General features: G+C 41.6%; 1 protein-coding gene across 7 annotated transcripts in view; it reads right to left on the bottom strand.

The window, feature by feature from the left end:
- lrba (LPS-responsive vesicle trafficking, beach and anchor containing) overlaps positions 1–24,665 on the bottom strand; it is a 442,809-nt gene that overhangs the window by 95,579 nt on the left and 322,565 nt on the right. For all 7 annotated transcript variants that reach the window (XM_057842680.1, XM_057842682.1, XM_057842684.1 and 4 more), the window contains one exon: positions 14,018–14,170. In XM_057842680.1, the coding sequence (XP_057698663.1) occupies positions 14,018–14,170 (153 nt within the window). The remainder of the gene's footprint in view (positions 1–14,017; positions 14,171–24,665) is intronic.

The raw sequence follows: 24,665 nt of genomic DNA, 5'->3' as shown, positions 1-24,665 counted from the left end.
GCAGGACATGTCACATCAGTGAAACGGACGAAACACTGCTACAATACAAGCTGACTAACTATACGTACAACAAGAAAATGTCACACATTGTGAAGATATGACAGAAATTATGTCAGATTCTTGTCTCGTCAGACATAAACTAGCATTTGTCTCATTATGTTTTGGTCTACTCGGACACACTTTATCTCGTTATCGTCTCATCATCATGAAAATGTGTTCGTTGACAAAATATTTTCGTTATCGTCATGGTTGATGAAGACAACAATGAGGACATATCTACTTATGTCTACTTCAACCTCTGAAAGTATCACAAATATAACAAAAACATTTTGTTCTTTTAGGACAAAATCAGTCTTTGAAAAGTGATAAAAGCGACCAGTCTTCCCCCAGAATGTATGTGGATGTACGTATCTACTCATGCTTACATCAACCTCTGAAAGTATCACACATAATCCCAATACTTAAAGTGATCCTCTACCTTAAATACATGTAGGCTCTAATAAACCACAATTGTTGTCTTGTACTAAAATTAGGGCTGTCAAAATTATCGCGTTAACGGGCGGTAATTAATTTTTCAAATTAATCACGTTAAAATATTTGACGCAATTAACGCCCATGCCCCGCTCAGATTAAAATGACAGCAGTGTAATGTCCGCTTTTTACTTGTTACCTGTTTTTTGTTGGTCCAAATGATTTTATGGGTTTGGGGAGTGAGCATGGTGTAATGACATCAACAATGACGAGCTACTAGTTTATTTTTGATTGAAAATTTTACAAATTTTAATAAAACGAAAACATTAAGAGGGGTTTTAATATAAAATTTCTATAACTTGTACTAACATTTATCTTTTAAGAACTACAAGTTTTTCTTTCCATGGATCGCTTTAAGAGAATGGTAATGTTAATGGCATCTTGATTTGTCATAATAAACAAATACAGTACTTACTGTATGTACCGTATGTTGAACGTATATATCCGTCTTGTGTCTTATCTTTTCATTCCAACAATAATTTACAGAAAAATATGGCATGTTTTATAGATGGTTTGAATTGTGATTAATTACGATTAATTTTTAAGCTGTAATTAACTCGATTAAAAATTTTAATCGTTTGACAGTCCTAACTAAAATATATTGTTAGAAACACATAAAATGTTAAATCAATGGCAATATTTTATAATATTTAGAACACATTTTGACCGATAGTTGGCGCCATGTTTTGCGGGCTCGCAGTGATGACATAAAGGGGATCTTTCCAAATGTGTAGCGTATACAACAATTGTGTATTGCTGCCTAAACTTGCTAAGTAAAATACCACGATGTGCTGCTTTTGGATGCAATTTCCAGTCAAATTGAAACAAGGGGAGTGACGTGAGTGGTCAAGGTGGAATTATTATTTCTTGTGAATAAATGTGCATAAGTGGAAGCTTCTCACATTTTTCCTGGATCCTTAGTCAAGTAAGGGATCCGTCTATTTTCTGGATCCGACGGTCCCACCGCATCTGCAATATTGGTTTCGACTATTTATTTTCCGGATTCGACGGTCCCGCAGCGGCTTTTCAGATCGTCTATTTTGTGGATTTGACGGCCTGATCGCGGCTGCAAAGTTGCCATGGGATCGGTCTAATTCCTGGATCTTCGAGTGAGTGAAAAACGCAGATTTGGATTACTATTGTTATCTTTTTTGTTGACTATTCTTCGTGGGAGTTTTCCCCAAATCATACTAAATAATTAAAGCACTATAGCACGCTACAGTTACGACAGTGACCCTGACATGGACATTACTTTTATGTTGGAATTCATCTGGGAACGCGTGTGCGTGTACCGCTGAACTCCCGAGTGACGAGTGGTCAAGGTGGAAATATTTTTTGTGAATAAATGTGCATAAATGGAAGCTTCTCCCCCTTTTGGTACTTTTATTCACGTGTCCTACCTACCACGCGTTAAAATGTACAAGACATGGATTACACTCGATTCCAGGATTTGTTCCCGTCAGATGACAAATTTAATGAGGACAGTTAGCACACGACAGCTCTGGATGCTAAAAAACTACATAATTATACTGGGATAAGTTTGAAAACGCAATAGGTTACCTTGAGGAACATAAACCGGTGTTCTCAACAGCATACACTCTCTAGCTCCGTTATCATTGAGACGCACTTGCCGCGAGTACATCACCAGTTTTTCCTACCTCGTCTTATCAGGTACTGTATTTCCTGCTCTCATTTAGCCTTTGCTGCTCGTCTTGTGAACGACCGACAGTGCTGTCCTGCTCTTCACTTTTCCGATCTGGTTCAAATTGGAAGGGCAGAACCGACGACATGTCGGGGTAGCTAAGAGTGACACGCTGAAAGTTCGGCAACGGGCCAAGTGACGTCACGCGCTGCGACGTAACAAAAATGGCGACCTATCACTTAAAATAATTTTACAAACTTTGGTAAAACGAAAACATTAAGAGGGGATTTAATATCAAATTATTATAACTCATACCAACATTTATCTTTTAAGAATTACTTGTTTTAAAGATCGAGGATCACTTTAAGATTTTAACTCATTGGCCACCACTGATGGCACTAGATGTCCAATCAATTAAAAAGTAAGACAGCTGCCAGTAGAAATAACAAAGCCTACTTCAACCTCTAAAAATATCAGATTTCTCCCCAATAGTTAGTTTTTATGGACAAATTTGTAGTTATACAAGCGGGAAAATAGCTCCTAGCGGCCATAACAATATTTTCATGTTCTGTTTGTCCTTTGGCGGGAAACGTCGAGTGCTCTCGGCTCGCTGAAAAGTTCAACAGAAGCCAAAACATCTAAGCCGACTTGTCCGTTGAGCAGACACCGAGATAAGGACACAGACGTAGAGAAGAAGAAAGGAGTTATCTGAGAGGACGACATTAGCGAGGCGGGATGTCAGCGGCAGTAGATCAACGCATTTCTCAGGCTCTCCCTCCGTGATGTCACCGAGCGAAACAGGCGGAGAGGGGGGTCGTAAATTCCCGGGATCCTCCTCCGCCGAGCGCCGTCTGACATTAGCCAGATCGCCGTTCCCGCCGCGCGGCAGCGAAGAGCAGATTAGCGTGGGGCTAACGCTGAGCGCTACCGACACTCACTCAGTCAGTCAGTAAGTACGTCTCGGTCTTGCGGTGCTTTGGCTCGGCTCACACGCGCGTCCCGACAAGCTGCCGGGAATGACGTTTACGAGCCAGGTCGGATAACCTAAACAGACGTCGCTTGACGCTTCGTTATGGATGGCCGCCCGTGTCAGAGTTCGGCAACGTGGGAAGAAACGCCGCGGATACTTTCGCTTTCTCCGGATCAAGTTGATCCCATGTGTTGAACATCTTTTTCATATTCATTTAGTCGAATAAAAAATTCCCATGTTTTTTTTTCATTTATTTGTACAGTAGTACCTCAAAATACTAAATGGTTTCCAAGTTGTTTTCGTGTCATGATTTTTCGTATAATGAACCGCATTTTACATGCAAATTACCTAATTCATAAAACCAGATTGAAATAAGGGCCAAATACATTTGAATCATTCAATATACAGTGGGGCAAATAAGTATTTAGTCAACCACTAATTGTGCAAGTTCTCCCACTTGAAAATATTAGAGAGGCCTGTAATTGTCAACATGGTTAAACCTCAATCATGAGAGACAGAATTTGGAAAAAAAAACAAGAAAATCACATTGTTTGATTTTTAAATAATTTATTTGCAAATCATGGTGGAAGATAAGTATATGGTCAATACCAAAAGTTCATCTCAATACTTTGTGATGTACCCTTTGTTGGCAATAACGGAGGCCAAACGTTTTCTGTAACTCTTCACAAGCTTTTCACACACTGTTGCTGGTATTTTGGCCCATTCCTCCATGCAGATCTCCTCTAGAGCAGTGATGTTTTGGGGTTGTCGTTAGGCAACACGGACTTTCAACTCCCTCCACAGATTTTCTATGGGGTTGAGATCTGGAGACTGGCTAGGCCACTCCAGGACCTTGAAATGCTTCTTATGAAGCCACTCCTTTGTTGCCCTGGCTGTGTGTTTGGCATCATTGTCATGCTGAAAGACCCAGCCACGTCTCATCTTCAATGCCCTTGCTGATGGAAGGAGATTTTCACTCAAAATCTCTCGATACATGGCCCCATTCATTCTTTCCTTTACACCAGACATGTCCAAAGTCCGGCCCGGGGGCCAAATTCGGCCCGGGGTCAAATTTCATCCGGTCCCCAGCCTCTGTCATAAAATCAATAACATCTGGCCCGCACACAGACTTAATAAATTGGTCAGCAGTACTGCAACCAGCATATGAAGTAGCTTACACACGAAATGCTGCTCGTCATTTACCCACTAAAAGGCAGCAGCACTTTAACTCTTTACTGCCAAATGCATCGCATTTGATACACCTAAAATTTCATGATTTTCAGACTAATTTATAATTTTGACATTTCTTTTTGAACAAAAAATGATGGATGCAAGTCGACACATGCATCTGCAGGTTCCATGAGAAAAAAAAACATGATTTAGCATGGGTTATAGATATTAGAGCGCTTATTACACATATTCACTTTGACTTTTCTTTTCACAAATTTGAAAAAAAGGTTTTAGCACTTTATTTTTCAAATTTTGGGATTCTCTAATAATTGCTTCATGTTGCAGGTATTTAAGGGCTAAGCAACATTACCCCGTGTGACCCTCTACTTCCAATTTTCTAAAATGGCGACAATCAACTAAAAAAAAAGTTGCCTGTGACGGCTGACGCTTCGAGGATAGGTGGAAATTGGACTATTTCTTCACTAAAATATGCAACAACTGTGTCTTGCCTCATTTGCAAAGAGACAGTCGCTGTTTTTAAACATTTCAATGTAAGGCGATATTACCAAACAAGACACGCTGACATGTATGACAAGATTACAGGGAGGATACGCAGCGAGAAATTGAAGCAACTTGAAGCTAGTTTAATTTCACAGCAGTAGTATTTCGCAAGAGCCCAAGAGTCGAAAGAGAACGCCGCAAAGGCTAGTTGCGAGATTGTTGAAATTATTCATTAAAAAAATAATAAAGCAAATGTGACACACTGAACGGCTTGCTAAATTTTGCTTAAATATATTGTTGTACGTAAAGGACGTCAGTCAGGGTCGGCCCCCCACATTTTTACCACGCCAAACCTGGCCCCCTTTGCAAAAAGTTTGGACACCCCTGCTTTACACAGATCAGTAGTCCTGGTCCCTTTGCAGAAAAACAGCCCCAAAGCATGATGTTTCCACCCCCATGTAATGTAATTCAGTATTCTTTTTCCTCCAAACAAGAGAACCTGTGTTTCTACCAAAAAGTTCTATTTTGGTTTCATCTGACCATAACACATTCTCCCAGTCCTCTTCTGGATCATCCAAATGCTCTCTAGCGAACCGCAGACGGGCCTGGACGTGTACTTTCTTCAGCAGGGGGACACGTCTGGCAGTGCAGGATTTGAGTCCCTGGCGGCGCATTGTGTTACTGAATGTACTAGCCTTTGTTACTGTGGCCCCAGCTCTCTGTAGGTCATTCACTAGGTCCCCCTGTGTGATTCTGGGATTTTGCTCCCCGTTCTTGTTATCATTTTGACGCCACGGGGTGAGGAGGGAGTTGAAAGTTCGCGTTGCCCAACGACAGCCCCAAAACATCACTGCTCTAGAGAAGATCTGCATTGAGGAATGGGCCAAAATACCAGCAACAGTGTGTGAAAAGCTTGGGAAGTGTTACAGAAAACGTTTGGCCTCCGTTATTGCCAACAAAGGGTACAAAACGAAGTATTGAGTTGAACTTTTGGTATAGACCAAATACTTATTTTCCACCATGATTTGCAAAGAAAGTCTTTAAAAATCAAACAACGTGATTTCCCCCCCCCCACATTATCTCATGGTTGAGGTTTACCCATTTCGACAATTACAGGCCTCTCTAATACTTTCAAGTGGGAGAACTTGCACAATTAGCGGTTGACTAAATGCTTACTTGCCCCACTGTACCTAAGCGTTAATGCCTGTAATGAATTAGATAATATAACATAATATCCTAAAAGTTACGTCGTTACGTTAGAAAGGTAGTGCTTTAGACTTCCGCACGGGAAGGAGTCACGTAGCCGAGTAAATGAGAAACGCAATCCTTTTGATGCTTACAAAACATGTCAACATTGGCATGATTTATATTGTTTGTTGTGTGTTTAGCTACATGAACATGTCGACGATTCTTCCCTTCCAATTTCAGCCCGAGCAGAAAACTGATGAGCAGGAAAGCACTGTCGATATTTCACAAAACGGCAGCAAAAGCAATTTAAGAAGTCTCCAGCAGGATTCAAACCCGCACTTCCCGTGCGACAGACAAGCGCGCAGACCACAGGACTATACTTCCACGTGACGTTTGAGTTGTGATTTTCCTAATACAGTAATCGCAACCCATGTGCGTTGTCTGTTTGCACGGTAAAACCTGAAAGGGAAACTCAACTGAAAAAGTGCAGTTGGCTTGACCACAGAATAAAAAAAAAACGCAGCTCACTTCAGACAGTAAACAGACAGCAATAACATAGAGAAAGGGTTGATTGAACACACACACACACACACAAAAAAAAAAAGAAATCGCAAAAAGGGAGAAACAAAAACGGTCCATGACAGTAAGTCGGGATCAATGGAAGAAAAAAAAAAAAAACGAGGGAAAACCGCAGTGAGAGGAAGACATGAAGAAAACAAGGCAATGATGCAACTCGCAACGAAGGGATATTCAAACTGTCAAATGGCAGCAAGTTAATATCTCGGCAAGCCGCCGAGGATCAGTTTAAGACACTGCTGATCAGCTGGAATTGGATGCAGGTACGACGTTGGGAACTCATCCCACAACTCTGGAACAAAACAACCTGACCAGCAGCAGAAATTGACAAAATCATGCCAGACGTCATACTGGCTCCACTTGCAAGCTAGCATGGCTATTCTCTCAGTCCAAGCTAACTGCGTCATCACTCCCAGCGTGCATTGCGCGTGTAAAACTTTTTTTTTTTTTTCAAATCAATAACAATAAAATATGTGTTTCGAATAACATATTTTAGTAAAAGAGAACAATTGTGGCTTATAAGAGCCTACAAGTCTTCACTGGAAGACCTTCTGCTATAAAGAAAGACCAGAAAGACGTCAAATGACCCTGATCCCAAACTGACTACTTGGCTTTGTTGAACAATAGACCACTCAAACAACCAATCGAGAGACAACCCCCCCTACACACTCCTGTGGAGTTGCTACCGAGGTGCGAAGGGGGGTTTCACTCTGGATAGCTGCAATTAGCATCATGAATATTTGCAAATCAAGGGTTCCCTTTGCTTTGTCAAACACGGAGGAACATGGAGATAGCCAGTCGCCGTGTTCTACAATATGATTGACATGGCAGCACTGAAAGCATATGTGTTGTATCAGGCATGCACCGGAAGACAAGAGAGACTGGTGGACTTCTTGGCTGGTCTTGGAGGGAAGGAGAAATTGCTTCGGCAACAACCACCAACACCTAGCCCCGGGAATAGGGCGAAGTGTCATATGTCACCACATAAAAAATGTTTCGTTTTGTTTTTTTACTACACCGTCCCTTGTACTGTAGGCAAACTGCAGCATTTGGAAGATGTTAAAAAGGTTGTCCGCCCGATTGCCTGCCTGAGCTGTCCACTGTCCGACAAAGCCAAGGCACCCCTGCACAGCAAACATTCAAGATGCAAATTGGAGCAATCCAACCGTGTGGTTTTGCGAATGTGAATAGGAATGACTGACCTCAATGTTCACAAAAGATATGGCGGAAAACACTCAGGTTATTTGAAGTTCCGCTCGCAGACCCCCAATTTGGCCAACTTTCAAAACTGTCCGATATGCATGTGTGAGACATCATTGGAAAGCTTAATATCTCAATTTTCTGGGGGAAGAAAAATTTTGAACAGGAGGGAATTTGGAAAAAAAAAAAAAATTTTTTTTTTAAGCAGCAAAACCCTATCTGGAGGTGAGAGACCGTGAGAGCAGAATTACAGACGCCATGACTTTAACGAGATATTATTGCGTACTGACCTTGTTTCGATCCAAAACCTCCACGTAGCAAGCATCAATGGTTGTCAAGACCAGGGGTCGCGTTAACCGAATATTTTCCGTCGTTGACCGGTTTTTTAAAACGGTGACGGAAAAAACTGAAGTCCGTCCGTCATTTTGACAGGTTGCAATTCACACCCCAGACCACAGGGTAGCATATTAATTAGCTATTGTCTCTCTTAATGCATGACGTCGTTGGCTATTCTGTCAGAATATTGTAGCGTCACCGTGGTCTGGCGGCAGCACCGTGATTGACACATCAACGCGAGGTTTTTATTGGTGCACCCGGTGTGCCAGCGCGTCATCCAATTGGTGGACTAGATTGTCGCCTGTGTATAGACAAGTTTCCGAGGTACTTCCGGTTTACTTCCTTATGTCTTCCTTCCCCTTCCGTTTCCGCCTGTTTACCGTTGAAGTCAATGGCGGTGGAATCGAAGTTGGAAGGTCTTTATACAAGATCCCGGGAATGTTATTTTGATGTAGGCGGGTGGAGAACCAAGCCAAGGCCTCCATGCTTCGTACCATGTCGATTTCCAAACCATGGGTGCTCGTACTCATCATACAGGTGGGAGGGAAGGAGATGTACAAAACTGACAGCTCCTGCAGTCATGCCCCCGCTGTTATGGAAGGTAATGTGCTCAAAAAATACGAAACCTAAAATCTGGCGCATGAAACGACTTGTTGCCTTTGCTATTGATATTACGATGATGATTGTAATTACGAAGTTTTATCATTTTTACAACAACTAGCTTCTGCTACTGCTACTAGCTGCCTGTTGCTAATCGTGTTTGAATGCACCGCATAAATCCAAGTGTTACAAGTTTTTATTCGTTTGTTTACAGCTGGGAAATGTTGTCTAATTTTTCACCGCCAAGCAAGCGTTACAATATTAATTAAAAATGAATGAAAACTAAATACTATTGAATATTTCATCATTATCATTTTAAAAATTTAAGTGACTGGTAAAAATAGACTATGACTGGATTTTTATGACCCTGTCAGTCAAAATGACAGACAACGAAAATGTCTAGCGCAACCTCTGGTCAAGACACAGCTGTGAATGGCCAGAGCTGGATTTTTGGGGGGATTTTATGGGTGAAACATGGTAATATAACACGGGTCGCGATGCAAAATTGCAGACATCAAGGAGCGATCGAGATTTTCTTTTTCATATAGTTACCCTTTTGAACATTATTTTTTAGAGTTTGGATCGATTATTGTTCAACTAACATATGGGAGAAAATGCGACGGTAACAAAATAATACAATTAAGCGATAGTTATGAGGTAGATATGCGTGACTTTTTTGCAGACGCAATTTTTTTTCATTGTGACATAATTTGATTAAAAGTTTAAAATATGTGAGTGAATAATTTTTTAAAGTCGCTTTTTTTTTTTTTTTTTAAACGAAATATGAGATCAATTATTGATTCTAAGCTAAAAACAACAGACATTTTGAATGATAAATATAATTAACTACCTTCGTTTAATGGCTGAGTTGAAACAAAAGCGGTTGCGCGACGTCTGTAAACGGGGGTTTTCAGGGTAAAACGGACAAACTAAAAATAGTTTGGGGGCTTAATGCACCATGAACCTGCTATGGCAGCATATTGACATATTGTTCTATCAAACACAACAGTTGTTTTGGCTTAAAATGCAGCAGTTTCTTTTAAAGAGGAGTGCAAGAGCAGAAACTGCTTTTTCAGTCTTGTCTGTGTTTTCCGCCATATGCTAATTAGGGTCAGATGACCCTTCTGTGGATACAAAAGGGATTCATATCAACTGATCCACCATTGGTAGTTCTAGTGTGCGAGGATCCCTTTAAAAATTTTTTTAATACTAAATTACACACACTCACTGTAATTTCTATCATAACTTGGTCACTGCTTAACTCATTGTCTGACACTAAAGGCGATGGACGTCCAATCCAATTGAAGTGGGAGGCCAGGCAGCGAATAGGCAAATGTTAATTCGCTGCCATCCTCCCACTTCAAATGGATTGAACTTTTACTAGTGATACGCTAATTGGTAGGAGGGTGCAGTGGGGAGAACAAGTATTTGATACACTGCCGAGTTTGCTGGTTTTCCCACTTGCAAGCCCTGTAGAGGTCTGTAATTTTTATCATAGGTTCTCTTCAACTGTGGGGGACGGAATCTAATACAAAAATCCAGAAAATCACATTGTATAATTTTTAAATAATAAATTTGTATTTAACTGCATGAAATAAGTATTTGATACATTACCAATAAGTAAATATTTCGGCTCTTAGTTCTTTATTTAAGAACCCCTCCTGTTCTCCACTCATTACCGGAAGTAACTGCACCTGTTTGAACTTGTTACCTGTATAAAAGACACCTGTTCACATGCTCAAACAAACAAACTCCAACCTCTCCACAATGGCCAAGACCAAAGAGCTGTGTAAGGACATCAGGGATAAAATAATAGACCTGCACAAGGCTGGGATGGGCTCCAGGAAAATAAGCAAGCAGCTTGGTGAGAAGTTGACAACTGTTGGAGCGAATATTAGAAAATGGAAGAAGTTGAAGTTGACGGTCAATCTGCCTCGTTCTGAGGCTCCATGCAAGATCTCACCTCGTGGGGCATCACTGATCATGAGGAAGGTAAGGGATCAGCCCAGAAGTACACGGCAGGACCTGGTCAACGACCTGAAGGGAGCTGAAACCACAGTCTCGAAGAAAACCATCGGAAACACATTACGCCGTCATGGATTAAAATCCTACAGCGCACCCAAAGTCCCGCTGCTGAAGCCAGTGCATGTCCAGACACGTCTGAAGTTTGCCTCTGAACATCTGGATGATCCAGAGGAGCAATGGGAGAAGGTCATGTGGACGGATGAGACCAAAATTGAACTAAACTCGGCTCGTCGTGTTTGGAGGAAAAAGAAGGATGAGTACAACCCCAAGAACACCATCCCAACCGTGAAACATGGAGGAGGAGACATCATTTTTTGGGGCTGTTTCTCTGCCAAGGGTACAGGACGACTGCACCGTATTGAGGGGAGGATGGATGGGGCTATGTATCGCCAGATCTTGGCTGACAACCTCCTTCCTTCAGTGAGAGCCCTGAAGATGGGTCTTCCAGCATGACAACGACCCAAAGCACACAGCCAAGGCAACTAAAGAGTGGCTCCGTAAGAAGCATATTAAGGTCCTGGAGTGGCCTAGCCAGTCACCAGATCTGTACCCGATAGAAAATCTATGGAGGGAGCTGAAAGTCCGCGTTGCCCGGCAGCAGCCCCGAAACCTTAAGGCTCTGGAGAAGATCTGCATGGAGGAGTGGGCCAAAATCCCTGCTGCAGTGTGTGCAAACCTTGTCAAGGACTACAGGAAACGTTTGTTATGTGTAATAGCAAACAAAGGTTTCTGTACCAAATATTAAGTTCGATTTTTGTGATGTATCAAATACTTATTTCATGCAATTAAATGCAAATGTATTATTTAAAAATCATACAATGTGATTTTCTGTTTTTTTGTATTACATTCCGTCGCTCACAGTTGAGGAGAACTTATGATACAAATTACAGACCTCTACATGCTTTGCAAGTGGGAAAATCAGCAAAATCGGCAGTGTATCAAATACTTGTTTTCCCCACTGTACATCTTGGCTAAATGGATTGGACGTCTTCTAGTGATAAACTCACAGCAGAAGGATGATTGGACGCTCCCTTATTGGACGTCTATAATCAACTTCGGAATGGCATCGGCACATTTCCGAGTACTCGCCGATACTGATGACGTCATTTTAGTGTCGAATCAGTGCGACTAGTACCGATGTAACACTGCCATTGATCACAATATACGTCCAATTCGGATAAACTGGAAACACTGGATTTCTTGCCCCGTCAATGGCAGCCAATGAGTTAATCGAGTATGATTTCATATAAGATTCCGAAGAGCTGCCTTACAAATTTGGAAAAGTTCACAATTTGATTTTTCAAGGCTATTTTCAAGTGACTTCCCAAACAAAAGAATATTACAAGCTTAAGTCATAACTTTCACCGGATTACTTTTATAGCCCGGCGAGAAGCGTCGGCTCTCCGAAAGAGCCGCCGTTCGGTACGACGGTGACGACGCGGCGGGCCATCCTTTACTCTGAGAGGCTTTTAATGGCCTCTCCAGATTGGACCTTAATTAGCTGTTAATCATCTCGGGCTCATAACCGCGAGTGGAGACAGCGGGCAAAGCCTTGTTGCGGCGAGCCCATTAGCAGCCAAAGTGAGCCAAACAGCCCATTAAGTCCTTCACTCTTGCGTCGCTCCTCAGCGCCACGTTCATCCCTCTTGCCACGCTGCCAGCTGACACCCTCAAATGCCAGCGATCTGTCACTGCAGTCAGCTTGTCCACCCACGCGTCCGTAGCTCTAACTCATCCTTTGGTGCCTTTTGGGATTTGTTTGTCTGGACTGGAACCAGGACAGCATCCTTTTCACCACTCACAACCATGTCGTAAAGCGTGAACTGTTTTTAATTCATCTTTGGCAAACATGGACTCGTCATTTGCCTTATTTTGCCATACTTTCAGGCATTTTTTTCCCGTTTCCACCTTTTTTTTTGTCCCTTTTCCACCCATTGCTTCCCTTTTCCATCGAAGGAAACTGTTCTTGCTCTGTCGTCCCTTTTGCTTTTGTCTTTTACGTGTTCCTTGGAACTGAAAAATTACATGATGTTAAAATATTTAACGCAATTAATGCATGCGCTGCACGACCCACTCACGCAATGTGGCGCTCAATCTGTAATAGCGCCGTTTTACCTACATAGAGAGATAAAGGCAGCGAAAAATGAGTAGAGTGAATTTTGGCAGCCCTTGGAGCCTTTTTTAATTGGCTAAAGCTTTACAATCCCTCTCCCTACGATTAGAAATATCATTGGAAGCAATGTGTGGAAGCAAGGTAGATATTGATCTTTTTCTTAACACCTTATGTTATTTCCCAACGCAGAGAAGATATATCAATTGGTAGCACTACGCACAGTCATGGTTCCACTTCCCATCATGCATTTGGGCATGGCTACACTATCATTTACTGAAAGCTCAACAAATACACTAGATGGCAATATTTAGTCACAATATACAAAGTCTTTCTATCCGTGGATCCCTCTCACAGAAAGAATGTTAATAATGTAAATGCCATCTTGAGGATTTATTGTCATAATAAACAAATACAGTACTTATGTACTGTATGTTGAATGTATATATTCGTCCGAGTTTTATTCATTTTTTTCTTAATGCATTGCCAAAATGTATATGATCGGGAAAAATTATCGGGAATGATTGGAATTGAATCGGGAGCAAAAAAAAGCAATCGGATCGGCAAATATCGGGATCGGCAGATGCTCAAACTACAACGATCGGGATCGGATCGAGAGCAAAAAAACATGATCGGAACAACCCTAATTTTTATACTTTCACAAGTTGAAGTAGACATGAGTAGATATGTCTACAACAATTTGGGTGGTGATTGGTTGCTGTTTTCGCAAAATTAGATAATGGATTTACTCATTTGCCAAACCAGTGACCAATCACCATACGTCCAATCAGCAGCCATACATTTTTTGAAGGTTCCTCTCATGAAACAGCTCTCGATTGGATCTTTCGATTTGGATCGTCCCTAGATTTATATGTGGGATATTTTCGCAGCGGATATATGGAACAATCTTCGCATATACATGTACAAAACCAAATTGCAGTGTGCACAGGTGGGGGGGGGGGGGGGGGGGGCCAGACATTTCTTGCTTAGAGCCCCAAGAGACCTCAGCAACGCCACAAATGCGAAAGAGCGGCCGCATGATTAATGATAGAGTCTTGCTCATATTAGCCGGCTGGTTAGCAGGCAGACTCATAGATGGCCACCACGCAAACCGCCAGGAAATAACAAATGTCAATGCGAGTTAGCTCCTCGCGTAGAGGAAACTTACCTGCCGGTTGATTCGCACAAACTCCTCGGGGGTCTTGGCCCAAGGGGGCAGCTCTACATCCGACACCGCAACGCCGTCCTCCATCACCCCCAGGTTGTACGAGTTGGCGTTGACAAACATCTCGGGGAGGTAGTAGAACTCCGGAATCAGTTCCTGTGCGAGGAATCACACCACCGCATATTAAATATTATATTCCCTATATTGTTAAATGTTGAGATAATTATCGGGGTTTGATTGATTAAAGGTTTGCTTGGTTGGTTGATTGAATATTTGCTTGTGCTCATATATACCATAAATAATACATATTGCCATATTTTTCTTACGTATATAACCAGTAAATGATTATTGCTTGCTATACCAGATTGTAGTATAATGCTTAAGTGTTACAAAGAGTAAAAGAGGGTCGGGGTGACAACTGCTTTGCTTCATGGCCGCGTCGTTGCGTAACTAGACCTTCCAGGCATCCTCAGCACCTGGGGTTTGGACTTTCGCCTAGCCCTTCGAGGCCATCCGAGGACATCTTCCAGGGCCACAGCGGTGCATAACTGGAAGTGTTTGGATTATTTTGCTGATTGTTTAACGTTGCATAACTAAAAGTGTCTGCATTATTTTGACTGTTTATATATTATTTTGACTGTTTATATGATTGTTTTGATTGTTTACATAAGCTCTTGCGCCACACACGTGTATCACTTAATTCCACCTACATGCACACACATATCCAATCGAAAACCACATGGGTGTCGCCATCTTGCTTTACCCTTCCCCTCAGGGCGGCATCAATCTTGTTCAGGGAAAACCCCTAAATAAAATACCAAGGAGGTTTTTTGTCCTTTAGATCAATTTTGGTGAATCACGAGTCACATTTTTGTTCTCCTTGGCCAAGAAAACTGAGTGTCTTCTCTCCTTATTTTTGGGTAATTTTACAATGTAAAAATACAAAAAAAAAATTTTTTTTTTTATTTTAAATCTCACTATTTTGCACTGTATATTACGGATGTCCCGATCCAGGTTTTTGCACTTCTGATCCGATACAGATACTGGCCGATACAGATACCGACCTATCTGAGCATGTGTTAAAGTTTAAAGTTATTTAGCCTCCTTACTTAGTTGTCAGACTCATGTTGAAAAAGGTTTTAGTACCCTTGATAACAACTAGCCAGCTGAATTAGGTGAGTTTGAATAACACACAACGGTTGTGAAACTGACCTGTTTATTCAGTGACAAACACAAAACATTATGAATAACAAACAAATGGCATAGTCAGTCAGTAAAACGTGCAAATAATATTGTAAACTGTCTTAAAAAAGCAAAACACACAAACAACCTCAGTGGAAAATCCCACAAATCCACCAAGCTATTAGATGCGTTTAATGTTTCGTGCATTAGTTTACAAAAATTGTATAAAAAGCCTCTCAGGTTTAAATAAACGACTATTTCAGTATCAAGTTAACATTTTAAAACAAATACTCAAGTCCGCATTCTGTATCAGCAGCTTTAAACTACATTCGATTCATTTAATTTCGCGAATCGACTGTTAAAGTTGTTAAAATTGCTCCCGTTTTTCCATAATTTCCCTTCTGTCTACTTTCGACATGTGAAAGTTTTAAAACGGTTTTGAAGATAGATTCAAGTCAAGATTTTGCCGATTTAGGAGTATTTTAGATAAAAAGTTAATTAGGTTCGCTTGGAAGGTTCACAACAGCCTACTAGGGAAGTCTTCTGCTTTAAGATGGCGGCTGTTTACTAACGCATCTGGTTTTCAATACTTCAATGTTGCTAACGCAGTCGAGTCTGTCAACTTGCATCTAGTTCTATATACATATGATATCTATTATCTCCAGTAAAACGACATTGACGTAGTTTTTTGCGGCTGTCAGCAGCAGTCAGGTATTCTTGTGTTTTTTATCCAGCGGCATGAGTTGAGCTAAAGCTGTGAGTTGAGCATTGGCATTAACCGGGTCTAAGACAAGTTATGTTTACTTTCAGGACGCAATGCGGTCAGTTTCTCATTGCGTCCCGAAGACCACGCTGTGTATTAGATCCGCTTTACTCGACATATTTCAATAATCGGAATTTTGATGTTTGTGAATCGTTCTCGAATCTTCAGCGGCCGGATCGCGTGTTGGGTGGTGCGTCTTTACTCACGTGAGACAATGGCTCGTCATCCAGGATGAATTCTTCGGCAATGACTCTTGTTATTCCCTGAGGTTTGGGACTGTCGAGTGCCCGTTTGTCACGCATAGCAAAAGTTTCTGCGTAGGACCTTTCTTTTTGTCTTTGGTTTTCTTAACATACTTCTTATATTGTTTGTGGTGGTATTTCGCTAAATGCTTGATTAGGTTGGTTGCATTAAAAACTTCTTACAGCTTTACCACTACGCTTGACTTTATTGTGGCATATGTTGCTCTCTGCCTCTTCTTCTTTGTCGTCCTTTAAGGTGAAATGATCCCACACAGCTGACATTTTTACCGATAAAGTCTCTCAGTAAATTGGGAGACGGTAATGTAAATGTAGTGTGTTGAAGGTGTGCCGTAAAATGCGAACCCGATTTTAGGGAAACCGAAGCAAAAACTGGAATGGATTATGTAAATAGGTGCGCTGGAAAACCCGGACCAGACTTTAAAAAAAAATGGATCGGAAGTCTGGATCGGAATTTTTTTCCGTGTTCCGATCCGATACCGATGCGCATTTTTTTGCCCATATCGGCATCCGATCCGATCCAAATATCGGATCGGGACATCTTTACTGTATATAACCTATTTTGACCATAGTATGTGTAAAGGCCAAAAACGCCTATGACCATACCTGCTGTATGTGCTGAATTGTCTAACATAAAACTAATCAGTCTTATTTTTTCTGTTGAATGTTTATACTAACAAGTCAAATAAATATTATCAAGCTTCAAAACGGTTGGTCGAGCATTTTTGGTTGTCAATGGGACATAAACATGACAAATTTTGAAAAAAGATTTTGGTATCTTTTTGTCTTTTTGGGTCCAACACGTTGATTATAATTGGTCAGTGAAGAAAACAACAGTTTCGACATGGAGGTTATGGTGTCCTGAAAAAAGGGACCCAACCTGGCCATCGTGAACATTTTTTTCTTTGACATATAAAGGCAACATCAAAGGCATGCAAATTCGGCCAAAATAGGCTTAGGTAGGCTTAAAGGGTTCAAATAAAAATAAAAACATTTAAACTGTTGGCTGACTTTAAATTAAAATGGCAACTTTTCGCTTTTCTGCTTTTCTCCAGGATTTCATGACACTTTTTAAAATATGTTTATTCATAATAAATCTTTTTATTGTCAAGTCAAACCCGCTTGTGGCACTGAATTTTCCATTTTCACTCTCTTCAGTCCATGACGGTTTTATTTGCCAGTCTGAAACCACACAGCGCGGGGTTATGACAGCGAGACGCGGGCCTTCTCCGACGCTAACAAAGCGGAACTTGTAGCGTAATGAGCGTAAACACTCAGATAAAGCTGCCCTCGGGGTTCCCGCTGCGTGTTTTTGTTAAAAGAGCATGCTTCTCCAATTAGGACGCCGCCACCGAGCGCTGAGCTGCTCACGTCTTGGCCGCCGTGTGTAAACAATAAAGATGATGAAAGTTACAGAGAACTTCAAGTTAAATTTGTAGTCATTCATTGGGTACGTTTACATGAGTAGGTTTCATCAATCCAATTGATTTCAATTGTATTAAGTGAATAGGATTTATTGTGTCTACAGATAGTCCCCGGTTTCCGAACGAGTACCATTCCTACGCTGGCGACGTAACCCGAATTTCCGTGTAAGTCGGAATAAACCCTTTAAGTACTCCAGTATTGTATTCTGTGTAATGATGGAGGATACACTGCCCTCTGGTGTCAGCGTTGGGTCTGGCTGGACAGTCACCTTGTATGACTGAGAAGCAGACTCAGACATGCATGGATAAAGGATAGCTGCACTTTGGTTTGCCCACATAAGGCTAAAAGTTGTTTCAGCTAATACATGATTGTGTATGCATTTGTATTAAGTTTACAGCTAAAGTTTGTGTAGTTACGTGTAAGCGATTTACTCTGAGAATTGTATATACGTTAGCATTTGTAGCATTTAAGCTAGCGGACTTTTGTTAGGCAAAATTGGGCTAATTTATGAAAATTTACAAATTAATCACACTAGATGGACGTTTGAACAACCACTGTTTTATGTCAAGTGTTATATTGTTAAAATGCGTGTCGTTTTGAACATAAGTGTACGTATGCATGTTACAGCTTTAGATATTGTTATCCCTTGTTTGTACGCTCAGTCAGCCATGGGAGCTGGATTCCAAAAAGCTGAGAGAGACGTCATCGCTTAAAATTAATATCCAAATATCTATCAAACGATAGCAGCACAAACAATTTTTTTACAGCACAAAAGAAGCATAAACAAATTCAGTAAATGAGGGGCTTATGAATTTCGAGTGATCACGTAACTCGAAGCCCCACATTTACTGCAAATTGGACAAAAGTAGTGCCATTTGTTGGTGCTACTTTTTTGTTCTAGTTGTTGAAACACCCCTCTGTTATCGAAAGAGTTGGTACACTCCGTCAGCTGAGGGAGTTGGTCTACTCAAACAAAAATTTTTGCAGCACAAACGAATAGGAACATAGGTAGGTGTGTAGGTAGGTGGGTGGGTAGGTGGGTAGGTAGGTAGGTGTGTAGGTAGGTGTGTTAGTGACGGGATCTGTCGTTCACTTGAGTAAACGAATCCATTCCGGTTCGTTCAGTAAAAAGATTCGTTCAAACAAATCGTTCAACGAATCGTTCGCCCCCCTCATATCCCTCCCCGCCCAAATGAATCGTTCGGTTAGTGAACGGGAAGTGACGTTGCCAAACGAATCACCAAAGACCGCTTCGCAGTATAACTGAACGGGAAGTGACATTGCTTGGTCCCTCCCTCTCTTGCACACATTGACCACTCGTCGTAGTTTCAGAAATGAGTGACAGGCGATATTCTGCTTTCACAGACAGCCTCGTCTCCCTCCCGCTGCTGCAAAAGCGAGGGAGAACTTCCGCGTCGTCTGTCCTAGTTCTATGGGCTCAAAGTCATGGCTCGTGCTTGCGTTTCGATTTAGGACACGGTCAAACATTTTCCTTTTGTGGGGGGAGTGGGGGGTTGGGGTCGGGGGCGCACGGACTTTCTTTAGCATGTTCTTGATCACATATACAATGCTGCTGCTACCAGCCAACGCAGCATGCTTGCTGTCACGAAAATAAAAATAAATCGAAAGTTTAATTTCTAAATATAGAACGACCAACACATCATATTTACCTCTCGCTCTGTTGTATTTTTGTTTTTATGCTCATCACTATTATTTTAGGTCACTATTGTTAAAACTGAAGTGTAAATAGCTAGTTGTCAAATGTGCTGCTCTGAAATAAAAACAATACTACATTTTGATATTCGACAGTTTAATTGCAAATCAGTATTAAGATGATCGTATTGAATTTTTGCACTGGTATTAACAAATAAAATTATCCGGTCAGCTCCCCTGTCGCCCCCTCATCTCAGATCGTCAAATGCTGACGAGAAATAATTGTTCGCTCTTTACGATGTTGCCTTTCTACTCTCATTAGTCTGTTAAGAAAAATGTAGACATATTGCGACATCTCCCGTGTCCGCGTGCGTTGTTTTTGAGTAGCACATGACGGACGGATGGACATAATTTGTCAAATCAACCAACACCCGACACGCTCTGACACGAAAAAATAAATAAATAAAACAGTCGGAAAAAATTGACATGTATATACAGTTTCATTGCAAATCAGTGTTATGGTGATAATACTAAATATTTTTTCTGTGCGCATATGAGGTAAATATCGCTGCCATGAAGCCTCCATATAGTGACAGTTCTCTGCCCCCTTCACTGCCGTGAGTGCCGTCATGCGACCGCAGCTCACTTTTGCTTGCCTCGTAGCTACCAGTGTTTTTATTTATTTATTTTTAGCTACACGTGTTTTAACTACTGTAAATTTGATAGTATGTTGTCAGTCATAGGTAGTCCCGAGTCTGTTGAGAAAAGTAGTACACTAAACCATGCTCGCTAGATTTGTGTGGTGTTTTGTCTGTTTGAGCAGCATTTGATAGGCTCCACATTAAGAAATATGTGACAAAGTCATTTCCTTCCATTTTTTGACTCGTTCACCGCATTACTGCAAAGTCAAGTTAGCAGCAAGCTAGGTCAGGAACCGGAGGAACGAGTCACTGAACGGGAAGTGACATAACTCAGTCTTGCCCCCTTGCGTGCACGCTGGCTGCTTATTGGCTACACGTGGAAGTGAGTGACAGACGCCCTGATTCTGTTTCCGCTCCCTCCCCTGCCCGCGATGAGGCTGGCGTCTGATTGGTCGCGTGTGATGTCAGAAGACGCTGCCGCTTGCTCAACGCCCTCCCACGCAGCGAACAAGCCCTAACTTCATAGAACGAATCAGTGCAGATGGTGATTAGTTCGGTCTCGTTCACCCAAACAATTCGTTCAAAAAGACCGAATCGTTCGCGACCGATACAACACTAAGGTGTGTAGGTAGGTAGGTACAGTTGTGGTCAAAAGTTTACATACACTTGTGAAGAACGTAATGTCATGGCTCTCTTGAGTTTCCAGTTATTTGTACAACTCTGATTTTTCTCTGATAGAGTGATTGGAACAGATACTTCTTTTTCACAAAAAACATTCATGAAGTTTGGTTCTTTTATGACTTTATTATGGGTGAACAGAAAAAAGTGATCAAATTTGCTGGGTCAAAAATATACATACAGAAGCGCTAATATTTGGTAACATGTCCCTTGGCCATTTTCACTTCAATTAGGCCAGTATTTCTCAAATAGTGGGGCGCGCCCCCCTGGGGGGGCGCAGAGCGATGCCAGGGGGGGCGCATGTGACCTCGGGGAACATGCTTTTTTTTTTTTTTTTTTTTTTTGCCGCACTGAAATAAAGTGTACTTGCACATCCACTCAGTGGGTGGCAGTGACGCTCTCATTTTCAGAGTATTTTTACAAGTATTTTTGAACTAAGGAAGAGCACTCAGCACAAAACCAATATGAGGAGCAGTGGGCCGCAGCCGTTTAGGAAAGCCGTTTTCCAACCGGACTCACTCACGCAGCTTCCACTGTCTTCTCCGGTTCTCATGTCTCCGCCCGAGAAGTGCCATTTTCGGCTTAGGATCGTCACGACGACCGCCCTCACCTACTCGGCCGCTGAGAATGCGCTTTTTTTCGGGCCGTTTGCCTTTTAATATAGTGGGAAATAAGGAACGACCACTGTTTACTGAGAGTCTGAAGCCAAATCAATTAAGACGCCACTTAAAGACCAGTTGCCAATTGCCACAATCGTTCCGCTTTGTCAGTGTTATATCAGTAAACCAGTGAGCACTGTGGTGAATCGCCACATTATCACCACTGTGAGCAGCGAAAATAAAAACGTTCCTTCTGTCCAAAGACACTTTTTTTCTTCTTCTATTCAGTTTTGTTTTTTTGGGTCAAAATTTTTGGCATATTGTCCTCATGAGTGAATGTTTCTAATCAATTTGAATTTGTTATTATTGACTGATTTTATTACATTTTATTTTTCTGTATCAAATGGTCAAAAATGTACCTTGAGTGTATTTTTATAGTTTGGATGTGACTTCTTTTTTTTTTTTTTTTTAATTAAGGCAAATTGATGCGCGTCAAGTCTTCTCTGTTACAAACAAAACAATGTTAATAAAGTTATACTTTATTAAAAGTTGATCTATGTTACTTTTTTTCTTTATTAGAAAAAAAGGACACAATGTTAGGCAGATGCGTATTTATATTAGTAATTTTATAGACAAATGATACTATTTACAGTGGCAGCAGAGAGTTTTGGGGGTGGGCGCGAAACATTTACGTCTTCCTTGGGGGGGCGCAACAGAAAATAATTGAGAAGCAATGAATTAGGCACTTTTGGTAGCCATCCACAAGCTTCTGGCAAGCCTCTGGTTGAATCTTTGACCACTCTTCTTGACAGAATTGGTGCAGTTCAGTTAAATTTGATGGCTTTCTGACATGGACTTGTTTCTTCAGCATTGTCCACAAGTTCAAGTCAGGACTTTGGGAAGGCCATTCGAAAACCTTAATTCTAGCCTGATTTAGCCATTCCATTACCACTTTTGACGTGTGTTTGGGGTCATTGTCCTGTTGGAACACCCAACTTCGCCCAAGACCCAATCTTCGGGCTGATGACGTTAGGTTATCTTGAAGAATTTGAAGGTAATCCTCCTTCTTCATGATCCCATTTACTCTCTGTAAAGCACCAGTTCCATTGGCAGCAAAACAGCCCCACAGCATAATACTACCGCCACCGTGCTTGACGGTAGGCATGTGTACTTGGGGTTAAAGGCCTCACCTTTTCTCCTCCAAACATATTGCTGGGCATTGTGGCCAAACAGCTGGATTTTTGTTTCGTCTGACCACAGAACTTTCCTCCAGAAGGTCTTATCTTTGTCCATGTGATCAGCAGCAAACTTCAGTCGAGCCTTAAGGTGCCGCTTTTGGAGCAAGGGCTTCCTTCTTGCACGGCAGCCTCTCGGTCCATGGAGATGCAAAACACGCTTGACTGTGGACACTGACACCTGTGTTCCAGCAGCTTCTAATTCTTGTCATTTTGGTGATTCTCGGTTGAATCTTCACCCTCCTGACCAATTTTCTCTCAGCAGCAGGTGATAGCTTGCGTTTTCTTCCTGATCGTGGCAGTGACAAAACAGTGCCATGCACTTTATACTTACAAAAAATTGTTTGCACTGTTGCTCTTGGGACCTGCAGCTGCTTTGAAATGGCTCCAAGTGACTTTCCTGACTTGTTCAAGTCAATGATTGTTCAAGACAATAATCACTCACAAGAAATTGCCAATTCATGTTGGTGTATGTATATTTTTGACCCAGCAGATTTGATCACTTTTTCTGTTAACCCATAATAAAGTCATAAAAGAACCAAACTTCATGAATGTTTTTTGTGACAAAGAAGTATCTGTTCCAATCACTCTATCGGAGAAAAATCAGAGTTGTAGAAATAACTGCAAACTCAAGAGAGCCATGACATTATGTTCTTCACAAGTGTATGTAAACTTTTGACCACAACTGTAGGTAGGTAGGTGTGTAGGTAGGTAGTTGTCCCAAGAAAAGATGTTCTTAAATATCTGCAGGAATGTGCGGGGTGTACTCACTTTTGTGATACACTGTATGTGTGTGTGGGTGTGTAGGTGGGTACTTTAAAAAAGTAATTAATTACAGTTACAAATTACTTCTCCCAAAAAGTAGTTGCGTTAGTAACTCAGTTATCTGAATGTAAGAGTAATTAGTTACTTGGCAAAGTAACTGGTGATATTTGCATGTTTTGTTTTTTTTCCCCTCAAAAAAATAAAAAATAAATAAAATAAATAAATCAACATAGGTCACACTATGTGAAGTTTAAAAGGTTTTTGGGACAATTGGCCCTAGCCCAGTTCTCTGCCCTAATTTACCCTTTCCCCTGAATCGACCGTTAAAAGTTGTTAAAATTGCTCCCATTACTGCATTACTTCCCTTCTGTCTACTTTCGACATGTGTAAGTTTTAAAACTGTTTCATCATTTAAAGATAGATTCAAGTCGAGATTTTGCCAATTTCGGAGTATTTTAGATAAAAAGTTACTTCGGTTCGCGAGGAAGGTTCTCTACAACAGAGCCTTCCTAAGAAGTCTTCTGCTTTAAGATGGCGGCTGTTTACTAACGCATGTAGTTCTTATACTGCACATGTTGCTAACTCCGCCGTGTCCGTCATTTCGCATCTAGTTCTATATATATGTGATATCTACCATATCTACCATATCATCTGGGCGTAGTTTGTAGGCTATCGACTACAGTCAAGTATTGCTGGCGTCACAACTCCCTCCTCCCCACTTCTGTTCTGCTGTCGCCTCCGTGAGTCCGTCTCCCTCAGACTTTTCTCGCGTCATTCAACCAACACAGTAACGCATAGTAACCCACGCTTCTCCATCCTCAGTAACGGTAACAGCGTTGCCAAGATAAGTAATCAATTACATTACTCACTACTGAAAAAAATAATGCCGTTATATTTTAACGCCGGCATTAACAACACTGCAACTGGTACCATCCAAGTGGGATAAGTCAGACTTCCCACCTACCTCAAATGCAGCTTAAGTATTAAACCCCCCACCCAATGTTCAACTCAAAGTTACGCCACTTCTGAAATATCTTTACTGGACCCCAAAAAGCCCCCCCCTCTTAACGAGACCCCCAATTCAAGAGTGTTCCTGACCCGCTGTAAAAAAAATAAGTGCTAGCTAGCGCAACATTACGCGCAGCATTGCCCCCCTCCCTCAGCCTGGTCAGAGGCCAGCCCCTCTGATCCCCAATCCTGTCCTGTCACGGGTCAGCGCCCCATTTCTTCCCCCCCCCCTCCCTGCTACACTTCCACTGTTGCTCCCTCTAACCTCTGCAGGTTTCGCTGATGCCTCCAGGCTGAGGCGAGAGGTCAAGGGATTGGGGGGTCACGCTAGCGTCACCCAGGCTAGAGACACATGCAATCGGGGTGTTGTAGCCTATTATCACCCCTTCTTTTAAGAAAAACAAAAAAAAAAAGGGGGGGGGGGAAACAACAGTGAGGCTTT

Source organism: Corythoichthys intestinalis, chromosome 8 (genome assembly GCF_030265065.1).
Source record: "Corythoichthys intestinalis isolate RoL2023-P3 chromosome 8, ASM3026506v1, whole genome shotgun sequence".
In the NCBI taxonomy this organism is placed as follows: domain Eukaryota; kingdom Metazoa; phylum Chordata; class Actinopteri; order Syngnathiformes; family Syngnathidae; genus Corythoichthys; species Corythoichthys intestinalis.
The sequence above is the reverse complement of the archived record's forward strand: the minus strand, read 5'-3'. Positions and strand labels throughout refer to the sequence as shown.